The 19,323-nt window shown below is 42.4% G+C and overlaps 1 protein-coding gene across 3 annotated transcripts in view; it reads left to right on the forward strand.

Moving 5' to 3' along the window:
* LOC124021596 (MDM2 binding protein) overlaps positions 1 to 15,841 on the forward strand; it is a 77,515-nt gene extending 61,674 nt beyond the window's left edge. For 2 of the 3 annotated variants that reach the window (XM_046336734.1, XM_046336735.1), the window contains 6 exons: positions 512 to 607; positions 4,110 to 4,373; positions 8,167 to 8,431; positions 11,285 to 11,398; positions 14,714 to 14,779; positions 14,939 to 15,841. In XM_046336734.1, coding sequence (XP_046192690.1) covers positions 512 to 607; positions 4,110 to 4,373; positions 8,167 to 8,431; positions 11,285 to 11,398; positions 14,714 to 14,779; positions 14,939 to 14,974 — 841 coding nt within the window. In that variant the 3' untranslated portion in view covers positions 14,975 to 15,841. Of the gene's footprint in view, positions 1 to 511; positions 608 to 4,109; positions 4,374 to 7,796; positions 7,970 to 8,166; positions 8,432 to 11,284; positions 11,399 to 14,713; positions 14,780 to 14,938 lie in introns of those variants that run through there. The other variant, XM_046336736.1, reaches the window with a different exon arrangement.
* The last annotated feature ends 3,482 nt before the right edge of the window (positions 15,842 to 19,323 follow it).

Below are 19,323 nucleotides of genomic sequence, written 5' to 3' on the forward strand. Positions count from 1 at the left end.
GCAGTACTGTGTGTTCTTCTCTGTAGTACTGTGTGTTCTCTGCAGTACTGTGTGTTCTTCTCTGTAGTACTGTGTGTTCTCTGCAGTACTGTGTGTTCTTCTCTGTACTACTGTGTGTTCTTCTCTGTAGTACTGTGTGTTCTCTGCAGTACTGTGTGTTCTTCTCTGCAGTACTGTGTGTTCTTCTCTGTAGTACTGTGTGTTCTCTGCAGTACTGTGTGTTCTTCTCTGTAGTACTGTGTGTTCTTCTCTGCAGTACTGTGTTCTTCACTGCAGTACTGTATGTTCTTCTCTGCAGTACTGTGTGTTCTTCTCTGTAGTACTGTGTGTTCTCTGCAGTACTGTGTGTTCTTCTCTGCAGTACTGTGTGTTCTTCTCTGTAGTACTGTGTTCTTCACTGCAGTACTGTATGTTCTTCTCTGCAGTACTGTATGTTCTTCGCTGCAGTCTTGGATTTGAATAGAAAATGTTCACAGCTCCTGTACAATAATGTGTCTCTGTGTGTTTCCAGGGGAAATACATTCCAGATGTCTCCAGACTTGACCCCCAGGAAAGTGACCCAGATCCCCTTCAGCCAAGCAGCCAGCTCCCACTACCATGGACTAGAGTAGGTGTCTTTATACATACAGGACCCTACCATGGACTAGAGTAGGTGTCTTTATACATACAGGACCCTACCATGGACTGGAGTAGGTGTCTTTACACATACAGGACACTACCATGGACTAGAGTAGGTGTCTTTATACATACAGGACCCTACCATGGACTAGAGTAGGTGTCTTTATACCATGGACTAGAGTAGGACCCTACCATGGACTAGACTAGAGTAGGTGTCTTTACACATACAGGACACTACCATGGACTATACATACAGGACACTACCATGGACTAGAGTAGGTGTCTTTATACATACAGGACACTACCATGGACTATACATACAGGACACTACCATGGACTATACATACAGGACACTACCATGGACTAGAGTAGGTGTCTTTATACATACAGGACCCTACCATGGACTAGAGTAGGTGTCTTTATACATACAGGACACTACCATGGACTAGAGTAGGTGTCTTTAAACATACAGGACACTACCATGGACTATACATACAGGACACTACCATGGACTAGAGTAGGTGTCTTTATACATACAGGACACTACCACTACCATGGACTAGAGTAGGTGTCTTTATACATACAGGACACTACCACTACCATGGACTAGAGTAGGTGTCTTTATACATACAGGACACTACCATGGACTAGAGTAGGTGTCTTTATACATACAGGACACTACCACTACCATGGACTAGAGTAGGTGTCTTTATACATACAGGACACTACCACTACCATGGACTAGAGTAGGTGTCTTTATACATACAGGACACTACCACTACCATGGACTATAGTAGGTGTCTTTATACATACAGGACACTACTGATCTAGAGTCAGCTCTCTTTTTAAGAGATGTCTCCCAAACTACCTCCTAAAGGTTGATACCCCATCTGAGTGGTACAGTGTAAAGAGACTGATCTAGAGTCAGCTCTCTCTTTAAGAGATGTCTCCCAAACTACCTCCTAAAGGTTGATACCCCATCTGAGTGGTACAGTGTAAAGAGACTGATCTAGAGTCAGCTCTCTCTTTAAGAGGTTGATGCCCCATCTGAGTGGTACAGTGTAAAGAGACTGATCTAGAGTCAGCTCTCTCTTTAAAAGGTTGATGCCCCATCTGAGTACAGGTAAAGAGACTGGACTAGAGTCAGCTCTCTCTTAAAAGGTTGATGCCCCATGGACACACGGTCCTGCAAGAATTACCTTAATTACCGTAATACCCGCACAGCGTTTTTGCTCTGTTTGACACATTTGAAAATGAAAGGCTTTTAAAATATCCAGACATTTGTGAATCATTGCATTAATCAAGTGTGCAACACTATGTGCAATATGGTTTAGCGAGAAAATCCTGTGTAGTTTGAATTGCGATCCTTATTTTGTTAGTCCGTATACTATGGTATTTACGGTATGCTAATAGCTGCACCAACACATGAAGCAGGAATGTGTCTTTGAACACACCACATCCACGGCTGGAGTTAACAGAAAAGTTACAAATCCAATTTTGAGAGAAGAGAGATTGATCTCTGGAACAAACTCCCTCACGACGCCAGGACAGCGGAGTCAATCACCACCTTCCGGAGACACCTGAAACCCCACCTCTTTAAGGAATACCTAGGATAGGATAAGTAATCCCTCTCACCCCCCCTTTAAGATTTAGATGCACTATTGTAAAGTGACTGTTCCACTGGATGTCATAAGGTGAATGCACCAATTTGTAAGTCGCTCTGGATAAGAGCGTCTGCTAAATGACTTGAATGTAATGTAAATGTATGATGTAAATCTCACTAGACTTATTTTACTCGTGTAAATGGCACCGAAGAGACTTTAACAAGTCGAGGCCTAGTCTCTCTCTCTCTCTCTCTATGCTAATTTAGTCCTGGTCTTTCAGTCTTATGAATGTTGATGTTCCTTCTGGAACCTTCCCCCTGCTTTTTTATACTTTATCTACTACCAAGTACTGGCTTATTGACTAGCCCTTCTCCCTGGACCTCTGTGTTGAATCACTAAGGTCTCTCTTCTCCCTGGACCTCTGTGTTGAATCACTAAGCTCTCTCTTCTCCCTGGTCCAGGCCTGTCTCTGTGTTGAATCACTAAGGTCTCTCTTCTCCCTGGACCAGACCTGTCTCTGTGTTGAATCACTAAGCTCTCTCTTCTCCCTGGTCCAGACCTGTCTCTGTGTTGAATCACTAAGCTCTCTCTTCTCCCTGGTCCAGACCGGTCTCTGTGTTGAATCACTAAGGTCTCTCTTCTCCCTGGTCCAGACCTGTCTCTGTGTTGAATCACTAAGCTCTCTCTTCTCCCTGGTCCAGACCTGTCTCTGTGTTGAATCACTAAGCTCTCTCTTCTCCCTGGTCCAGACCTGTCTCTGTGTTGAATCACTAAGGTCTCTCTTCTCCCTGGTCCAGACCTGTCTCTGTGTTGAATCACTAAGCTCTCTCTTCTCCCTGGTCCAGACCTGTCTCTGTGTTGAATCACTAAGCTCTCTCTTCTCCCTGGTCCAGACCTGTCTCTGTGTTGAATCACTAAGCTCTCTCTTCTCCCTGGTCCAGACCTGTCTCTGTGTTGAATCACTAAGCTCTCTCTTCTCCCTGGTCCAGACCTGTCTCTGTGTTGAATCAATAAGCTCTCTCTTCTCCCTGGTCCAGACCTGTCTCTGTGTTGAATCACTAAGGTCTCTCTTCTCCCTGGACCTCTGTGTTGAATCACTAAGCTCTCTCTTCTCCCTGGTCCAGACCTGTCTCTGTGTTGAATCACTAAGGTCTCTCTTCTCCCTGGTCCAGACCTGTCTCTGTGTTGAATCACTAAGCTCTCTCTTCTCCCTGGTCCAGACCTGTCTCTGTGTTGAATCACTAAGGTCTCTCTTCTCCCTGGTCCAGACCTGTCTCTGTGTTGAATCACTAAGCTCTCTCTTCTCCCTGGTCCAGACCTGTCTCTGTGTTGAATCAATAAGCTCTCTCTTCTCCCTGGTCCAGACCTGTCTCTGTGTTGAATCACTAAGCTCTCTCTTCTCCCTGGTCCAGACCTGTCTCTGTGTTGAATCACTAAGCCCTCTCTTCTCCCTGGTCCAGACCTGTCTCTGTGTTGAATCACTAAGCCCTCTCTTCTCCCTGGTCCAGACCTGTCTCTGTGTTGAAACACTAAGCCCTCTCTTCTCCCTGGTCCAGACCTGTCTCTGTGTTGAATCACTAAGGTCTCTCTTCTCCCTGGTCCAGACCTGTCTCTGTGTTGAATCACTAAGCTCTCTCTTCTCCCTGGTCCAGACCTGTCTCTGTGTTGAATCAATAAAGTCTCTCTTCTCCCTGGTCCAGACCTGTCTCTGTGTTGAATCAATAAGCTCTCTCTTCTCCCTGGTCCAGACCTGTCTCTGTGTTGAATCAATAAGGTCTCTCTTCTCCCTGGTCCAGACCTGTCTCTGTGTTGAATCAATAAGCTCTCTCTTCTCCCTGGTCCAGACTGGTCTATGTTTTGAATCACTAATTTCTTGACCCTACCCAGGTTTTGTCTGGACGAGCAGGGCCACAAGGCCTTGGACCGGGACCAGGGCTTCGTCCGTCTGCAGTCTCGTCTGATTCGCTACGAGACCCAGACCACCTGCTCCAAGGAACCTTGTCCCGTCCCCTTCGCCTTAAGCCCCGCCCCCTCGCCGGCCGTGCTGTCTGAACCAGGAAGTGTCCCGGACGGAGAGGCCCTCCTCAACTCTGACCTGCCCAGGATCAAGAGACGATCCTGGGATACAGACGCCACCCACCCCCATAAGAGGTTAGTGAGGTTTGTATGGTCCTCTGGAGCTCAGTTGGTAGAGCATGGCTCTTACCACGCCAGGATAGGGGTTTTAATTCCCGGAGCCACCTATACATAAAACAAATGTTTGCACGGTAAGTCACTTTGGATAAAAGTGTCTGTTAAATGGCATATTAGAGGCATCGTGTTCTATACGGCGAAGGGTCCGTACGTACAGCCTGTGGTTTAGAGCAGGTGCTGGAGGTCAAAGGTTACTTACATACATCCTGTGGTTTGGAGCAGATGCTAGAGGTCAAAGGTTACGTACATACATCCTGTGGTTTAGAGCAGGTGCTAGAGGTCAAAGGTTACGTACATACATCCTGTAGTTTAGAGCAGATGCTAGAGGTCAAATGTTACGTACATACATCCTGTAGTTTAGAGCAGATGCTAGATGTCAAAGACTATATTCAACAGAAGGTGTTTTTGTAACAATAAACTTCATAGGGGAATAGATTACAATGTGATCGTCTTCTACTGCTAGGTTGTATTGGCCACCCACTATCTCTACTCGTTACATTTCATCTTGGGATGTTTGCAAGTCTCGATATATTTGTTCATCAAATCCCAGATTTTACACACAGATATTTCACAGGATAAATAAATGAGAAGCATTCGCTTGGCTTTTCCACTCACGACCAAATATGGTGATGAGAGGAAGCCCAGTGGGGAATGATGGAGAGAGAATATGGTGATGAGAGGAAGCCTAGTGGGGAATGATGGAGAGAGAATATGGTGATGAGAGGAAGCCTAGTGGGGAATGATGGAGAGAGAATATGGTGATGAGAGGAAGCCTAGTGGGGAATGATGGAGAGAGAATATGGTGATGAGAGGAAGCCCAGAGGGGAATGATGGAGAGAGAATATGGTGATGAGGGGAATGATGGAGAGAGAATATGGTGATGAGGGGAAGCCTAGTGGGGAATGATGGAGAGAGAATATGGTGATGAGGGGAATGATGGAGAGAGAATATGGTGATGAGAGGAATGATGGAGAGAGAATATGGTGATGAGAGGAAGCACAGATTTTATACCTCAGGTGATATAAATTATGGTTTTATTCCTCAGGTGATATAAATGATGGTTTTATTCCTCAGGTGATATAAATGATGGTTTTATTCCTCAGGTGATATAAATGATGTTTTTATTCCTCAGGTGATGTGACCAGTAGATATAAATGATGGTTTTATTCCTCAGGTGATATAAATGATGGTTTTATTCCTCAGGTGATATAAATGATGGTTTTATTCCTCAGGTGATATAAATGATGGTTTTATTCCTCAGGTGATATAAATGATGGTTTTATTCCTCAGGTGATATAAATGATGGTTTTATTCCTCAGGTGATATAAATGATGGTTTTATTCCTCAGGTGATGTGACCAGTAGATATAAATGATGGTTTTATTCCTCAGGTGATATAAATGATGGTTTTATTCCTCAGGTGATGTGACCAGTAGATATAAATGATGGTTTTATTCCTCAGGTGATGTGACCAGTAGATATAAATGATGGTTTTATTCCTCAGGTGATATAAATGATGGTTTTATTCCTCAGGTGATATACATGATGGTTTTATTCCTCAGGTGATGTGACCAGTAGATATAAATGATGGTTTTATTCCTCAGGTGATGTGACCAGTAGATATAAATGATGGTTTTATTCCTCAGGTGATATACATGATGGTTTTATTCCTCAGGTGATGTGACCAGTAGATATAAATGATGGTTTTATTCCTCAGGTGATATAAATGATGGTTTTATTCCTCAGGTGATATAAATGATGGTTTTATTCCTCAGGTGATATAAATGATGGTTTTATTCCTCAGGTGATATAAATGATGGTTTTATTCCTCAGGTGATATAAATGATGGTTTTATTCCTCAGGTGATATAAATGATGGTTTTATTCCTCAGGTGATATAAATGATGGTTTTATTCCTCAGGTGATGTGACCAGTAGATATAAATGATGGTTTTATTCCTCAGGTGATGTGACCAGTAGATATAAATGATGGTTTTATTCCTCAGGTGATATAAATGATGGTTTTATTCCTCAGGTGATATACATGATGGTTTTATTCCTCAGGTGATGTGACCAGTAGATATAAATGATGGTTTTATTCCTCAGGTGATATACATGATGGTTTTATTCCTCAGGTGATGTGACCAGTAGATATAAATGATGGTTTTATTCCTCAGGTGATGTGACCAGTAGATATAAATGATGGTTTTATTCCTCAGGTGATATACATGATGGTTTTATTCCTCAGGTGATGTGACCAGTAGATATAAATGATGGTTTTATTCCTCAGGTGATATAAATGATGGTTTTATTCCTCAGGTGATATAAATGATGGTTTTATTCCTCAGGTGATATAAATGATGGTTTTATTCCTCAGGTGATATAAATGATGGTTTTATTCCTCAGGTGATATAAATGATGGTTTTATTCCTCAGGTGATATAAATGATGGTTTTATTCCTCAGGTGATATAAATGATGGTTTTATTCCTCAGGTGATATAAATGATGGTTTTATTCCTCAGGTGATATAAATGATGGTTTTATTCCTCAGGTGATATAAATAATATGATGGTTTTATTCCTCAGGTGATATAAATGATGGTTTTATTCCTCAGGTGATGTGACCAGTAGTTTTATAAATGATGGTTTTATTCCTCAGTGATATAAATGATGGTTTTATTCCTCAGGTGATATAAATGATGGTTTTATTCCTCAGCTGATATAAATGATGGTTTTATTCCTCAGGTGATATAAATGATGGTTTTATTCCTCAGGTGATATAAATGATGGTTTTATTCCTCAGGTGATATAAATGATGGTTTTATTCCTCAGCTGATATAAATGATGGTTTTATTCCTCAGCTGATATAAATGATGGTTTTATTCCTCAGCTGATATAAATGATGGTTTTATTCCTCAGGTGTTGTGACCAGTAGATATAAATGATGGTTTTATTCCTCAGCTGATATAAATGATGGTTTTATTCCTCAGCTGATATAAATGATGGTTTTATTCCTCAGGTGATGTGACCAGTAGATGTACATGATAGTTTTAGAACTAATAAAACACAGTGAATATCCACAGTGAATATCAAGTGATGTAACCTAGTAGGCTTAATGATGTAATATGCAACAGGTTGATGCCTCTCTACATTACTTTCCAGATGATTGTCTTCAGGAGCCCTCTTGGCTACTATATAATTGCATAGAGATGAAATATGTTATGGAATTGAACCTTAATTGATTATGGCGACCGCTGAGGTCATTAGTAGAGTAGATTCAACAGATTTCTGGCAGAGATAGTGACACCACATTGTCAAAAAAGTATTCTGTGTGTGTGCGCATGTCTGTGTGTGTTCAACTTGTCTGTGTGTCTGTGTTGTTCAGGCTGGCCAAGTCGGAGAGTAGTGAGTCCCTGGGCTCTGTGTGTGTTCAACTGTCTGTGTGTCTGTGTTGTTCAGGCTGGCCAAGTCGGAGAGTAGTGAGTCCCTGGGCTCTGTGTGTGTTCAACTGTCTGTGTGTCTGTGTTGTTCAGGCTGGCCAAGTCGGAGAGTAGTGAGTCCCTGGGCTCTGTGTGTGTTCAACTGTCTGTGTGTCTGTGTTGTTCAGGCTGGCCAAGTCGGAGAGCAGTGAGTCCCTGGGCTCTGTGTGTGTTCAACTGTCTGTGTGTCTGTGTTGTTCAGGCTGGCCAAGTCGGAGAGTAGTGAGTCCCTGGGCTCTGTGTGTGTTCAACTGTCTGTGTGTCTGTGTTGTTCAGGCTGGCCAAGTCGGAGAGTAGTGAGTCCCTGGGCTCTGTGTGCAGTGGCAGCAGTGGAACTGATACCCACCCAGCTGTGAGAGGCTTGAGACTGCAGAAAACCAGGTCTCAGTCCTCCTCCTCCTCTGTCTCAGCCCTAAGAATGGGCCCCCGGGGGCCAGAGAAGCACCACCCTGACCCCCAAAACAGCCACAGAGCCCCCCAGGCCCAGGGACAGGCAGAGGACAAGGCCAGCAAGGAGTCTCGCTCCCAGAAACATGCCCGGGTAAGAGGTTATTGTATCTGTTGGGGAAATATTTCTGTGTTGTACAGCATGTAGATATTCACATAGAGGATCTATCTCTATAGACAGACGCACAACATCTAGATACATAGTCTTCCATTAGGTTATGCTGTACTATATTGACATAGTGTAGCCCTCCACTTGTTAACTAGGACATGATGACTCTGCTGCAGATGTCTAACGACAGCAGTACATTCCTTTCTGTTAAGATCTGTAAGGGGCCTCCTGAGTGGTGCAGCAGTACATTCCTGTCTGTCCTACCATTATCCACAATGTTAAGATCTGTGTGGTGCAGCAGTACATTCCTGTCTGTCCTACCATTATCCACAATGTTAAGATCTGTGTGGTGCAGCAGTACATTCCTGTCTGTCCTACCATTATCCACAATGTTAAGATCTGTGTGGTGCAGCAGTACATTCCTGTCTGTCCTACCATTATCCACAATGTTAAGATCTGTGTGGTGCAGCAGTACATTCCTGTCTGTCCTACCATTATCCACAATGTTAAGATCTGTGTGGTGCAGCAGTACATTCCTGTCTGTCCTACCATTATCCACAATGTTAAGATCTGTGTGGTGCAGCAGTACATTCCTGTCTGTCCTACCATTATCCACAATGTTAAGATCTGTGTGGTGCAGCAGTACATTCCTGTCTGTCCTACCATTATCCACAATGTTAAGATCTGTGTGGTGCATTGGTACATTCCTGTCTGTCCTACCATTATCCACAATGTTAAGATCTGTGTGGTGCAGCAGTACATTCCTGTCTGTCCTACCATTATCCACAATGTTAAGATCTGTGTGGTGCAGCAGTACATTCCTGTCTGTCCTACCATTATCCACAATGTTAAGATCTGTGTGGTGCAGCAGTACATTCCTGTCTGTCCTACCATTATCCACAATGTTAAGATCTGTGTGGTGCAGCAGTACATTCCTGTCTGTCCTACCATTATCCACAATGTTAAGATCTGTGTGGTGCAGCAGTACATTCCTGTCTGTCCTACCATTATCCACAATGTTAAGATCTGTGTGGTGCATTGGTACATTCCTGTCTGTCCTACCATTATCCACAATGTTAAGATCTGTGAGGGGCCTCCTGAGTGGTGCAGCAGTACATTCCTGTCTGTCCTACCATTATCCACAATTTTAAGATCTGTGAGGGGCCTCCTGTGTGGCGCAGCGGTCTAAGGCACTGCATTGCACACTTGGCCCAGCGTCGCACAATTGGCCCAGCGTCGTCCGGGTTAGGGGAGGTTTTGGCCGACCGCGATATCCTTGTCCCATCTCGCTCTAGCGACTCCTTGTGGCGGGCCGGGCGCCTGCAAGCTGGCATCCGGTCGCCAGTTGTACGGTGTTTCCTCCGACACATTGGTGCGTCTGGCTTCCGGGTTAAGTGGGCATTGAGTCAAGAAGCAGTGTGGCTTGGTTGGGTCGTGTTTCGGAGGACGCACGGCTCTCGGCCTTCGTCTCTTCCTGAGTCCGTAGGAGAGTTGCAGCGACGAGACAACACTGTAACTACCAATTGGAGAGAAAATGGGGGAAAAGTACAAAAAATAAATACATTTTCAAAATATCCTTGAGATAAGTTTCAGTTTCAAGGAACAAGACGTTGAGCTGTTCTGATTACTATGCAAACCCAAGCTTATCAACCACAACAAGAACAACGTGGCCCTGTGGAGAAATATACAGGTTTATGTAGAGAAATACATGTTTATTTAGAGAAATACAGGTTTATGTAGAGAAATACAGGTTTATTTAGAGAAATACAGGTTTATTTAGAGAAATACAGGTTTATTTAGAGAAATACAGGTTTATTTAGAGAAATACAGGTTTATTTAGAGAAATACAGGTTTATTTAGAGAAATACAGGTTTATTTAGAGAAATACAGGTTTATTTAGAGAAATACATGTTTATTTAGAGAAATACAGGTTTATTTAGAGAAATACAGGTTTATTTAGAGAAATACATGTTTATTTAGAGAAATACAGGTTTATTTAGAGAAATACATGTTTATTTAGAGAAATACAGGTTTATTTAGAGAAATACAGGTTTATTTAGAGAAATACAGGTTTATTTAGAGAAATACAGGTTTATTTAGAGAAATACAGGTTTATTTAGAGAAATACAGGTTTATTTAGAGAAATACATGTTTATTTAGAGAAATACAGGTTTATTTAGAGAAATACAGGTTTATTTAGAGAAATACAGGTTTATTTAGGTTTATTTAGAGAAATACAGGTTTATTTAGAGAAATACAGGTTTATTTAGAGAAATACAGGTTTATTTAGAGAAATACAGGTTTATTTAGAGAAATACAGGTTTATGTAATACATGTTTATTTAGAGAAATACAGGTTTATGTAGAGAAATACAGGTTTATTTAGAGAAATACAGGTTTATTTAGAGAAATACAGGTTTATTTAGAGAAATACAGGTTTATTTAGAGAAATACAGGTTTATTTAGAGAAATACAGGTTTATTTAGAGAAATACATGTTTATTTAGAGAAATACAGGTTTATTTAGAGAAATACATGTTTATTTAGAGAAATACAGGTTTATTTAGAGAAATACATGTTTATTTCGAGCAGGAATGAGCAAATGGCGCCCCCCCCCCCGTTTTGCTTCAAGGTGGGGGTATGGATGTGGGTACACAGACCCGCGAGCCCCCATGATAAATTCATATTTTGGAAGCCCTCACCCCCGTCAGAGTTGCCCATCCCTGAAGTAGAGAAACGTCAGTGACTCCCATTGACACACACGTTTTATTTATTGAACCTTTATTAAACTGGGCAAGTCAGAACAGCATGCAGAGTGGTGTCTGGTGTTTCTGTTCCAGATGCTAGAAGAGGTTGTGGCGAAGACGCTGAAGCATCATGGGATCACCGGAGAACACGAGAATCTTGCCGCCTGCAGTCAAAGACTGTTTGAAATCTCCAAATTCTATCTGAAGGTTCCTCTCCTTTTTTCCTCCCATTCTTTGAATTTGACATTTAGCAACAACCGTGAGTTAACGTGAAAACTTCAACTAGAAGTCCCTTGGCGCCTCTTTGGAAAAGTTTTCAATGACAGAATGACAACTAAGACTGTAAGACAGATTGTTAGACGGATTGTCTTGTATTGCCTTGTCCTGAGCTTTTCATTTGCCCTGTTCAACTATGTTAAATAACATAGATAATCTGACTGTTACATCATCACCCCAGAGACTATAGAGAGATAAGCTGACTGTTAGATCATCACCCCAGAGACTATAGAGAGATAAGCTGACTGTTAGATCATCACCCCAGAGACTATAGAGATAAGATGACTGTCTGACCTGACTATAGCAGCTGACTGTTAGATCATCACCCCAGAGACTATAGAGAGATAATCTGACTGTTACATCATCACCCCAGAGACTATAGAGAGATAAGATGACTGTCTGACCTGACTATAGCAGCTGACTGTTATATCATCACCCCAGAGACTATAGAGAGATAATCTGACTGTTACATCATCACCCCAGAGACTATAGAGAGATAAGATGACTGTTACATCATCACCCCAGAGACTATAGAGAGATAAGATGACTGTCTGACCTGATTATAGCAGCTGACTGTTACATCATCACCCCAGAGACTATAGAGAGATAATCTGACTGTTACATCATCACCCCAGAGACTATAGAGAGATAAGCTGACTGTTACATCATCACCCCAGAGACTATAGAGAGATAAGATGACTGTCTGACCTGATTATAGCAGCTGACTGTTACATCATCACCCCAGAGACTATAGAGAGATAAGCTGACTGTTACATCATCACCGCAGAGACTATAGAGAGATAAGCTGACTGTTACATCATCACCCCAGAGACTATAGAGAGATAAGCTGACTGTTACATCATCACCCCAGAGACTATAGAGAGATAAGCTGACTGTTACATCATCACCCCAGAGACTATAGAGAGATAAGATGACTGTTACATCATCACCCCAGAGACTATAAGATGACTGTTACATCATCACCCCAGAGACTATAGAGAGATAATCTGACTGTTACATCATCACCCCAGAGACTATAGAGAGATAAGCTGACTGTTACATCATCACCCCAGAGACTATAGAGAGATAAGATGACTGTCTGACCTGATTATAGCAGCTGACTGTTACATCATCACCCCAGAGACTATAGAGAGATAAGCTGACTGTTACATCATCACCCCAGAGACTATAGAGAGATAAGCTGACTGTTACATCATCACCCCAGAGACTATAGAGAGATAAGATGACTGTTACATCATCACCCCAGAGACTATAGAGAGATAAGCTGACTGTTACATCATCACCCCAGAGACTATAGAGAGATAAGATGACTGTTACATCATCACCCCAGAGACTATATAAGAGACTGTTACATCATCAGATAAGCTGACTGTTACATCATCACCCCAGAGACTATAGAGAGATAAGCTGACTGTTACATCATCACCCCAGAGACTATAGAGAGATAAGATGACTGTTACATCATCACCCCAGAGACTATGACTGTTACATCATCACCCCAGAGACTATAGAGATAAGCTGACTGTTACATCATCACCCCAGAGACTATAGAGAGATAAGCTGACTGTTACATCATCACCCCAGAGACTATAGAGAGATAAGATGACTGTTACATCATCACCCCAGAGACTATAGAGAGATAAGATGACTGTTACATCATCACCCCAGAGACTATAGAGATAAGCTGACTGTTACATCATCACCCCAGAGACTATAGAGAGATAAGCTGACTGTTACATCATCACCCCAGAGACTATAGAGAGATAAGCTGACTGTTACATCATCACCCCAGAGACTATAGAGAGATAAGATGACTGTTACATCATCACCCCAGAGACTATAGAGAGATAAGCTGACTGTTACATCATCACCCCAGAGACTATAGAGAGATAAGATGACTGTTACATCACCACCCCAGAGACTATAGAGAGATAATCTGACTGTTACATCATCACCCCAGAGACTATAGAGAGATAAGCTGACTGTTACATCATCACCCCAGAGACTATAGAGAGATAAGATGACTGTCTGACCTGATTATAGCAGCTGACTGTTACATCATCACCCCAGAGACTATAGAGAGATAAGCTGACTGTTACATCATCACCCCAGAGACTATAGAGAGATAAGCTGACTGTTACATCATCACCCCAGAGACTATAGAGAGATAAGATGACTGTTACATCATCACCCCAGAGACTATAGAGAGATAAGCTGACTGTTACATCATCACCCCAGAGACTATAGAGAGATAAGATGACTGTTACATCATCTCCCCAGAGACTATAGAGAGATAAGCTGACTGTTACATCATCACCCCAGAGACTATAGAGAGATAAGCTGACTGTTACATCATCACCCCAGAGACTATAGAGAGATAAGCTGACTGTTACATCATCACCCCAGAGACTATAGAGAGATAAGATGACTGTTACATCATCACCCCAGAGACTATAGAGAGATAAGCTGACTGTCTGACCTGACTATAGCAGCTGACTGTTACATCATCACCCCAGAGACTATAGAGAGATAAGCTGACTGTCTGACCTGACTATAGCAGCTGACTGTTACATCATCACCCCAGAGACTATAGAGAGATAAGATGACTGTTACATCATCACCCCAGAGACTATAGAGAGATAAGCTGACTGTTACATCATCACCCCAGAGACTATAGAGAGATAAGATGACTGTTACATCATCACCCCAGAGACTATAGAGAGATAAGCTGACTGTTACATCATCACCCCAGAGACTATAGAGAGATAAGCTGACTGTTACATCATCACCCCAGAGACTATAGAGAGATAAACTGACTGTCTGACCTGACTATAGCAGCTGACTGTTACATCATCACCCCAGAGACTATAGAGAGATAAGATGACTGTTACATCATCACCCCAGAGACTATAGAGAGATAAGCTGACTGTCTGACCTGACTATAGCAGCTGACTGTAACATCATCACCCCAGAGACTATAGAGAGATAAGCTGACTGTTACATCATCACCCCAGAGACTGTAGAGAGATAAGCTGACTGTTACATCATCACCCCAGAGACTATAGAGAGATAAGATGACTGTTATATCATCACCCCAGAGACTATAGAGAGATAATCTGACTGTTACATCATCACCCCAGGGACTATAGAGAGATAAGATGACTGTTATATCATCACCCCAGAGACTATAAGCTGGCATCACAATCTATTCCTTTTCTCCAAAAGGATCTGAAGACGTCCAGGGGCCTTCATGAGGAAATGATGAAAGCAGCCAGCAGCAATGCCAAGCAGGTAACCTGTCAACCATTTATTACATATTTGACCTTCCCCTTACGACGGTGAACTTTGAACCATGTTCTTCAGAAGTCGAGGGGTGTTCAGGTAGAAATTGTTCATGAAGAGTTTGTAAATTGTAAACAGACCCATGTGTTTTTATTGGTTGTATTGCAGGTCATCGACTGGGTTACGGAGCGGGCCTCTAAGTGACGAGGGAACGATCACTAGTGGTTTTAGACTGGTTTTATAGTCACGGCAAACCGCAAACATCAGTGGAATGTAGTTTCACCACAGGAGACATCAGTACAGTCTGTCAGGGTGTGAACGTGTGATTAGCAGGTTTGTTTGTGTCTTAAGAACCTCAGTGACTGTCAGTTGCCAGGCAACCATTCATTGTAATTCCATTGTTTGTTTGTGTCTTAAGAACCTCGGTGACTATCAGTTGCCAGGCAACCATTCATTGTAATTCCATTGTTTGTTTGTGTTTTAAGAACCTCAGTGACTATCAGTTGCCAGGCAACCATTCATTGTAATTACATTGTTTGTTTGTGTCTTAAGAACCTCAGTGACTGTCAGTTGCCAGGCAACCATTCATTGTAATTACATTGTTTGTTTGTGTCTTAAGAACCTCAGTGACTGTCAGTTGCCAGGCAACCATTCATTGTAATTACATTGTTTGTTTGTGTCTTAAGAACCTCAGTGACTGTCAGTTGCCAGGCAACCATTCATTGTAATTACATTGTTTGTTTGTGTCTTAAGAACCTCAGTGACTATCAGTTGCCAGGCAACCATTCATTGTAATTACATTGTTTGTTTGTGTCTTAAGAACCTCAGTGACTGTCAGTTGCCAGGCAGCCATTCATTGTAATTCCATTGTTTGTTTTAATGAGTTCTCTCTTATGTTGTTTTAATAGGAAATTCCACAAACTGGGAGGTTTGTCTTTTAGATGTGTTTACATGGTTTATTTAACATGTGTGTATGTCTCTGTTTGTTGTAAATTGGTAGAATTGTAGATATCACTATTTCTTTTAGTTGAGCCATCAATTTGATGAAATATAATAAAATGTGTTTTGTGATCTTTGTGTGTACTACTACGACTGTTCTGTGCAGTACAACACTGTCAGTTTCTAGTGACGTAACATTAGTTTATCTCGGTTCACAGTAGGAACAAATGCAAAGCCAACAGACAATGTCACTTTCTCTCACACATATGAACAAAACAATGCTTTCTCTATACCCCCGTCAGTCCTCACTACTCTATACCCCCCTCAGTCCTCACTACTCTATACCCCCCTCAGTCCTCACTACTCTTTACCCCCTCAGTCCTCACTACTCTATACCCCCTCAGTCCTCACTACTCTATACCCCCTCAGTCCTCACTATTCTATACCCCCTCAGTCCTCACTACTCTATACCCCCTCAGTCCTCACTATTCTATACCCCCCTCAGTCCTCACTACTCTATACCCCCTCAGTCTTCACTACTCTTTACCCCCTCAGTCCTCACTATTCTATACCCCCTCAGTCCTCACTACTCTATACCCCCTCAGTCCTCACTATTCTATACCCCCTCAGTCCTCACTACTCTATACCCCCTCAGTCCTCACTACTCTATACCACCCTCAGTCCTCACTATTCTATACCCCCCTCAGTCCTCACTACTCTATACCCCCTCAGTCCTCACTATTCTATACCCCCTCAGTCCTCACTACTCTACACCCCCTCAGTCCTCACTACTCTTTACCCCCTCAGTCCTCACTATTCTATACCCCCTCAGTCCTCACTACTCTATACCCCCTCAGTCCTCACTACTCTATACCCCCCTCAGTCCTCACTACTCTATACCCCCTCAGTCCTCACTACTCTATACCCCCTCAGTCCTCACTATTCTATACCCCCTCAGTCCTCACTACTCTATACCCCCCTCAGTCCTCACTACTCTATACCCCCTCAGTCCTCACTACTCTATACCCCCTCAGTCCTCACTACTCTATACCCCCTCAGTCCTCACTACTCTATACCCCCTCAGTCCTCACTACTCTATACCCCCCTCAGTCCTCACTACTCTATACCCCCTCAGTCCTCACTACTCTATACCCCCTCAGTCCTCACTACTCTATACCCTCCCTCAGTCCTCACTACTCTATACCCCCTCAGTCCTCACTACTCTATACCACCCCACTTAGTCCTCACTACTCTATACCACCCCCTCAGTCCTCACTATTCTATACCCCCTCAGTCCTCACTATTCTATACCCCCTTAGTCCTCACTACTCTATACCCCTTATAGTCCTCACTACCCTATACCCCTTATAGTCATCACTACTCTATACCCCCTCAGTCCTCACTACTCTATACCCCCTCAGTCCTCACTACTCTATACCCCCTTAGTCCTCACTACTCTATACCCCTTATAGTCCTCACTACCCTATACCCCTTATAGTCCTCACTACTCTATACCACCCTTAATCCTCACTACTCTATAACACCCACCCTTAGTCCTCTCTACTATATACCATCCTCAGTACTCTATACCCCCCTAAGTCCTCTCCCCTGGCCAAGAGCATGAAAGGGGTGATGGGAATGAACTGGGGGTCGAGACGCTCCTCTCTCCCCTGGCCAAGAGCATGAAAGGGGTGATGGGAATGAACTGGGGGTCGAGACGCTCCTCTCTCCCCTGGCCAAGAGCATGAAAGGGATGATGGGAATGATCTGGGGTCGAGCCTCTCTGGTTAGCAACCTTGGGACCTGATACATTCTGAGGGGGCTTTGTTTTCTCCTCTGGCCTGGGTGCCAGTCTGTTCCTGCTCTACTGCCAAACAACAGACAGGCATCCAGGCTAACAATGCTCCCCTATAGGTGCTCCACACACCCCACTGTGTTTGGTCTCATGATTCATCCCACCACAGGCCACCCAATTAGACTATGGTAAGGGTTGGACTTAAACAACTATTTTGGGATAACTACCAAGCATTCTATTTTTAATGTTATAAATATAGCATCTTCAATATTTAGCTTGGTTAGGTCCTTATTGTAAAAGAGAACCCGTTCTCAATGACTTAAGGCAAAAAAACTATATAAGTAAATATTAGTACAGAATTACTGAGTTAGGTCGAGGTCTGTCCTCATTAGTGATATTCAAAATCTGCTCCTTCTGTTAAATCACACTTAACAGAATCAGGACCAACCACCCTCAGTCATGATAGAGGAGAGTTGGAGTTATTACATTAATTAGTGGAGGTGAAATCAGATCAGTGATTTGGACTCATGTAATAAAACAAGCAAGGAGAGTGAGCTTGTCCTAACCTTAACCCTTAAACTTAACAGCATTTTAACAAATTCAGGACATAAAACAAGTCCTGACTTTTCTAAATTGTTCCTTGTTTTCCTATCTTATCAGGACATTGTGGTGACTTGTCAGGACAGTGTGGTCCTGATAAGGTAGAAAAAAATGTACACACCCATTTTGTTCTTCTATCCTCGTGGGGACCTACAATTGATTTCCATTCAAAATCCTACTTCCCCCTAATTCTAAATCTAACCTTAATTCTAAACCTAACCATAATTCTAAACCTAAGCCTAATTCTAAACCTAACCATAATTCTAAGCCTAATTCTAAATCTAATTCTAAACCTAAGCCTAATTCTAAACCTAACCATAATTCTAAACCAAAGCCTAATTCTAAGCCTCATTCTAAACCTAACCCTAATTCTAAACCTAAGACTAATTATAAACCTAACCCTAATTCTAAACCTACCCCCTAAATTTAGAATAGCCTTTGTCCTCATGCGGATGTGGGAAATGTCCTCATGGGGGGACAATTTTCCATGTTTTACTATCCTTGTGGGGACCTAAAATCCCCAAACGTGCCCTGAAGAATCATCCCCCCACACACACACACACACTTGCTTACACACACACTCACCGTACTCCTAGAAATGGGCAGGCTGCTAGGACACGGAGACCTCAGGACACGACAAACGCCACACTAATTGCTGATTTGATTTGGGACGTCTCCAGCGGTTCTCTGATTTGTATAAATTGACATTCAGAAAGTCTATCAATGCCCTTTGTGTTTGATTGGATGGGCTGAATGATGGCCTCAAGCTGTGGACAGTGGCTCTGAACAGCTCTGACGCTGAACAACAGGTTGTGTGTGAGTGGCTTGGATGCCTGCTCCTTACTCAGTGGCATGTAAACCCCAATCAGGAGGTGTGTTGTGCTTCTTTGGTGAATTCTCTGCTGAGCTATTCTATTCTCTTATATTATAGTCTTCTATTCTAGTCTATTCTATTATACTCTATTATATTATAGTCATATTATATTATAGTCTTATTCTACTCTATTATATTAAAGTAATATTATAATATAGTCTTCTAGTCTATTCTACTCTATCATATTATAGTCATATTATATTAGGCTTCTAGTCTATTATATTATAGTCATATTATAATATAGTCATCTAGTCTATTCTAGTCTATTATAGTCATATTATAGTTTTCTAGTCTATTCTACTCTATTATATTATAGTCTTCTAGTCTATTCTACTCTATTATAGT

This window comes from Oncorhynchus gorbuscha, unplaced genomic scaffold (genome assembly GCF_021184085.1).
Source record: "Oncorhynchus gorbuscha isolate QuinsamMale2020 ecotype Even-year unplaced genomic scaffold, OgorEven_v1.0 Un_scaffold_1136, whole genome shotgun sequence".
NCBI lineage: Eukaryota > Metazoa > Chordata > Actinopteri > Salmoniformes > Salmonidae > Oncorhynchus > Oncorhynchus gorbuscha.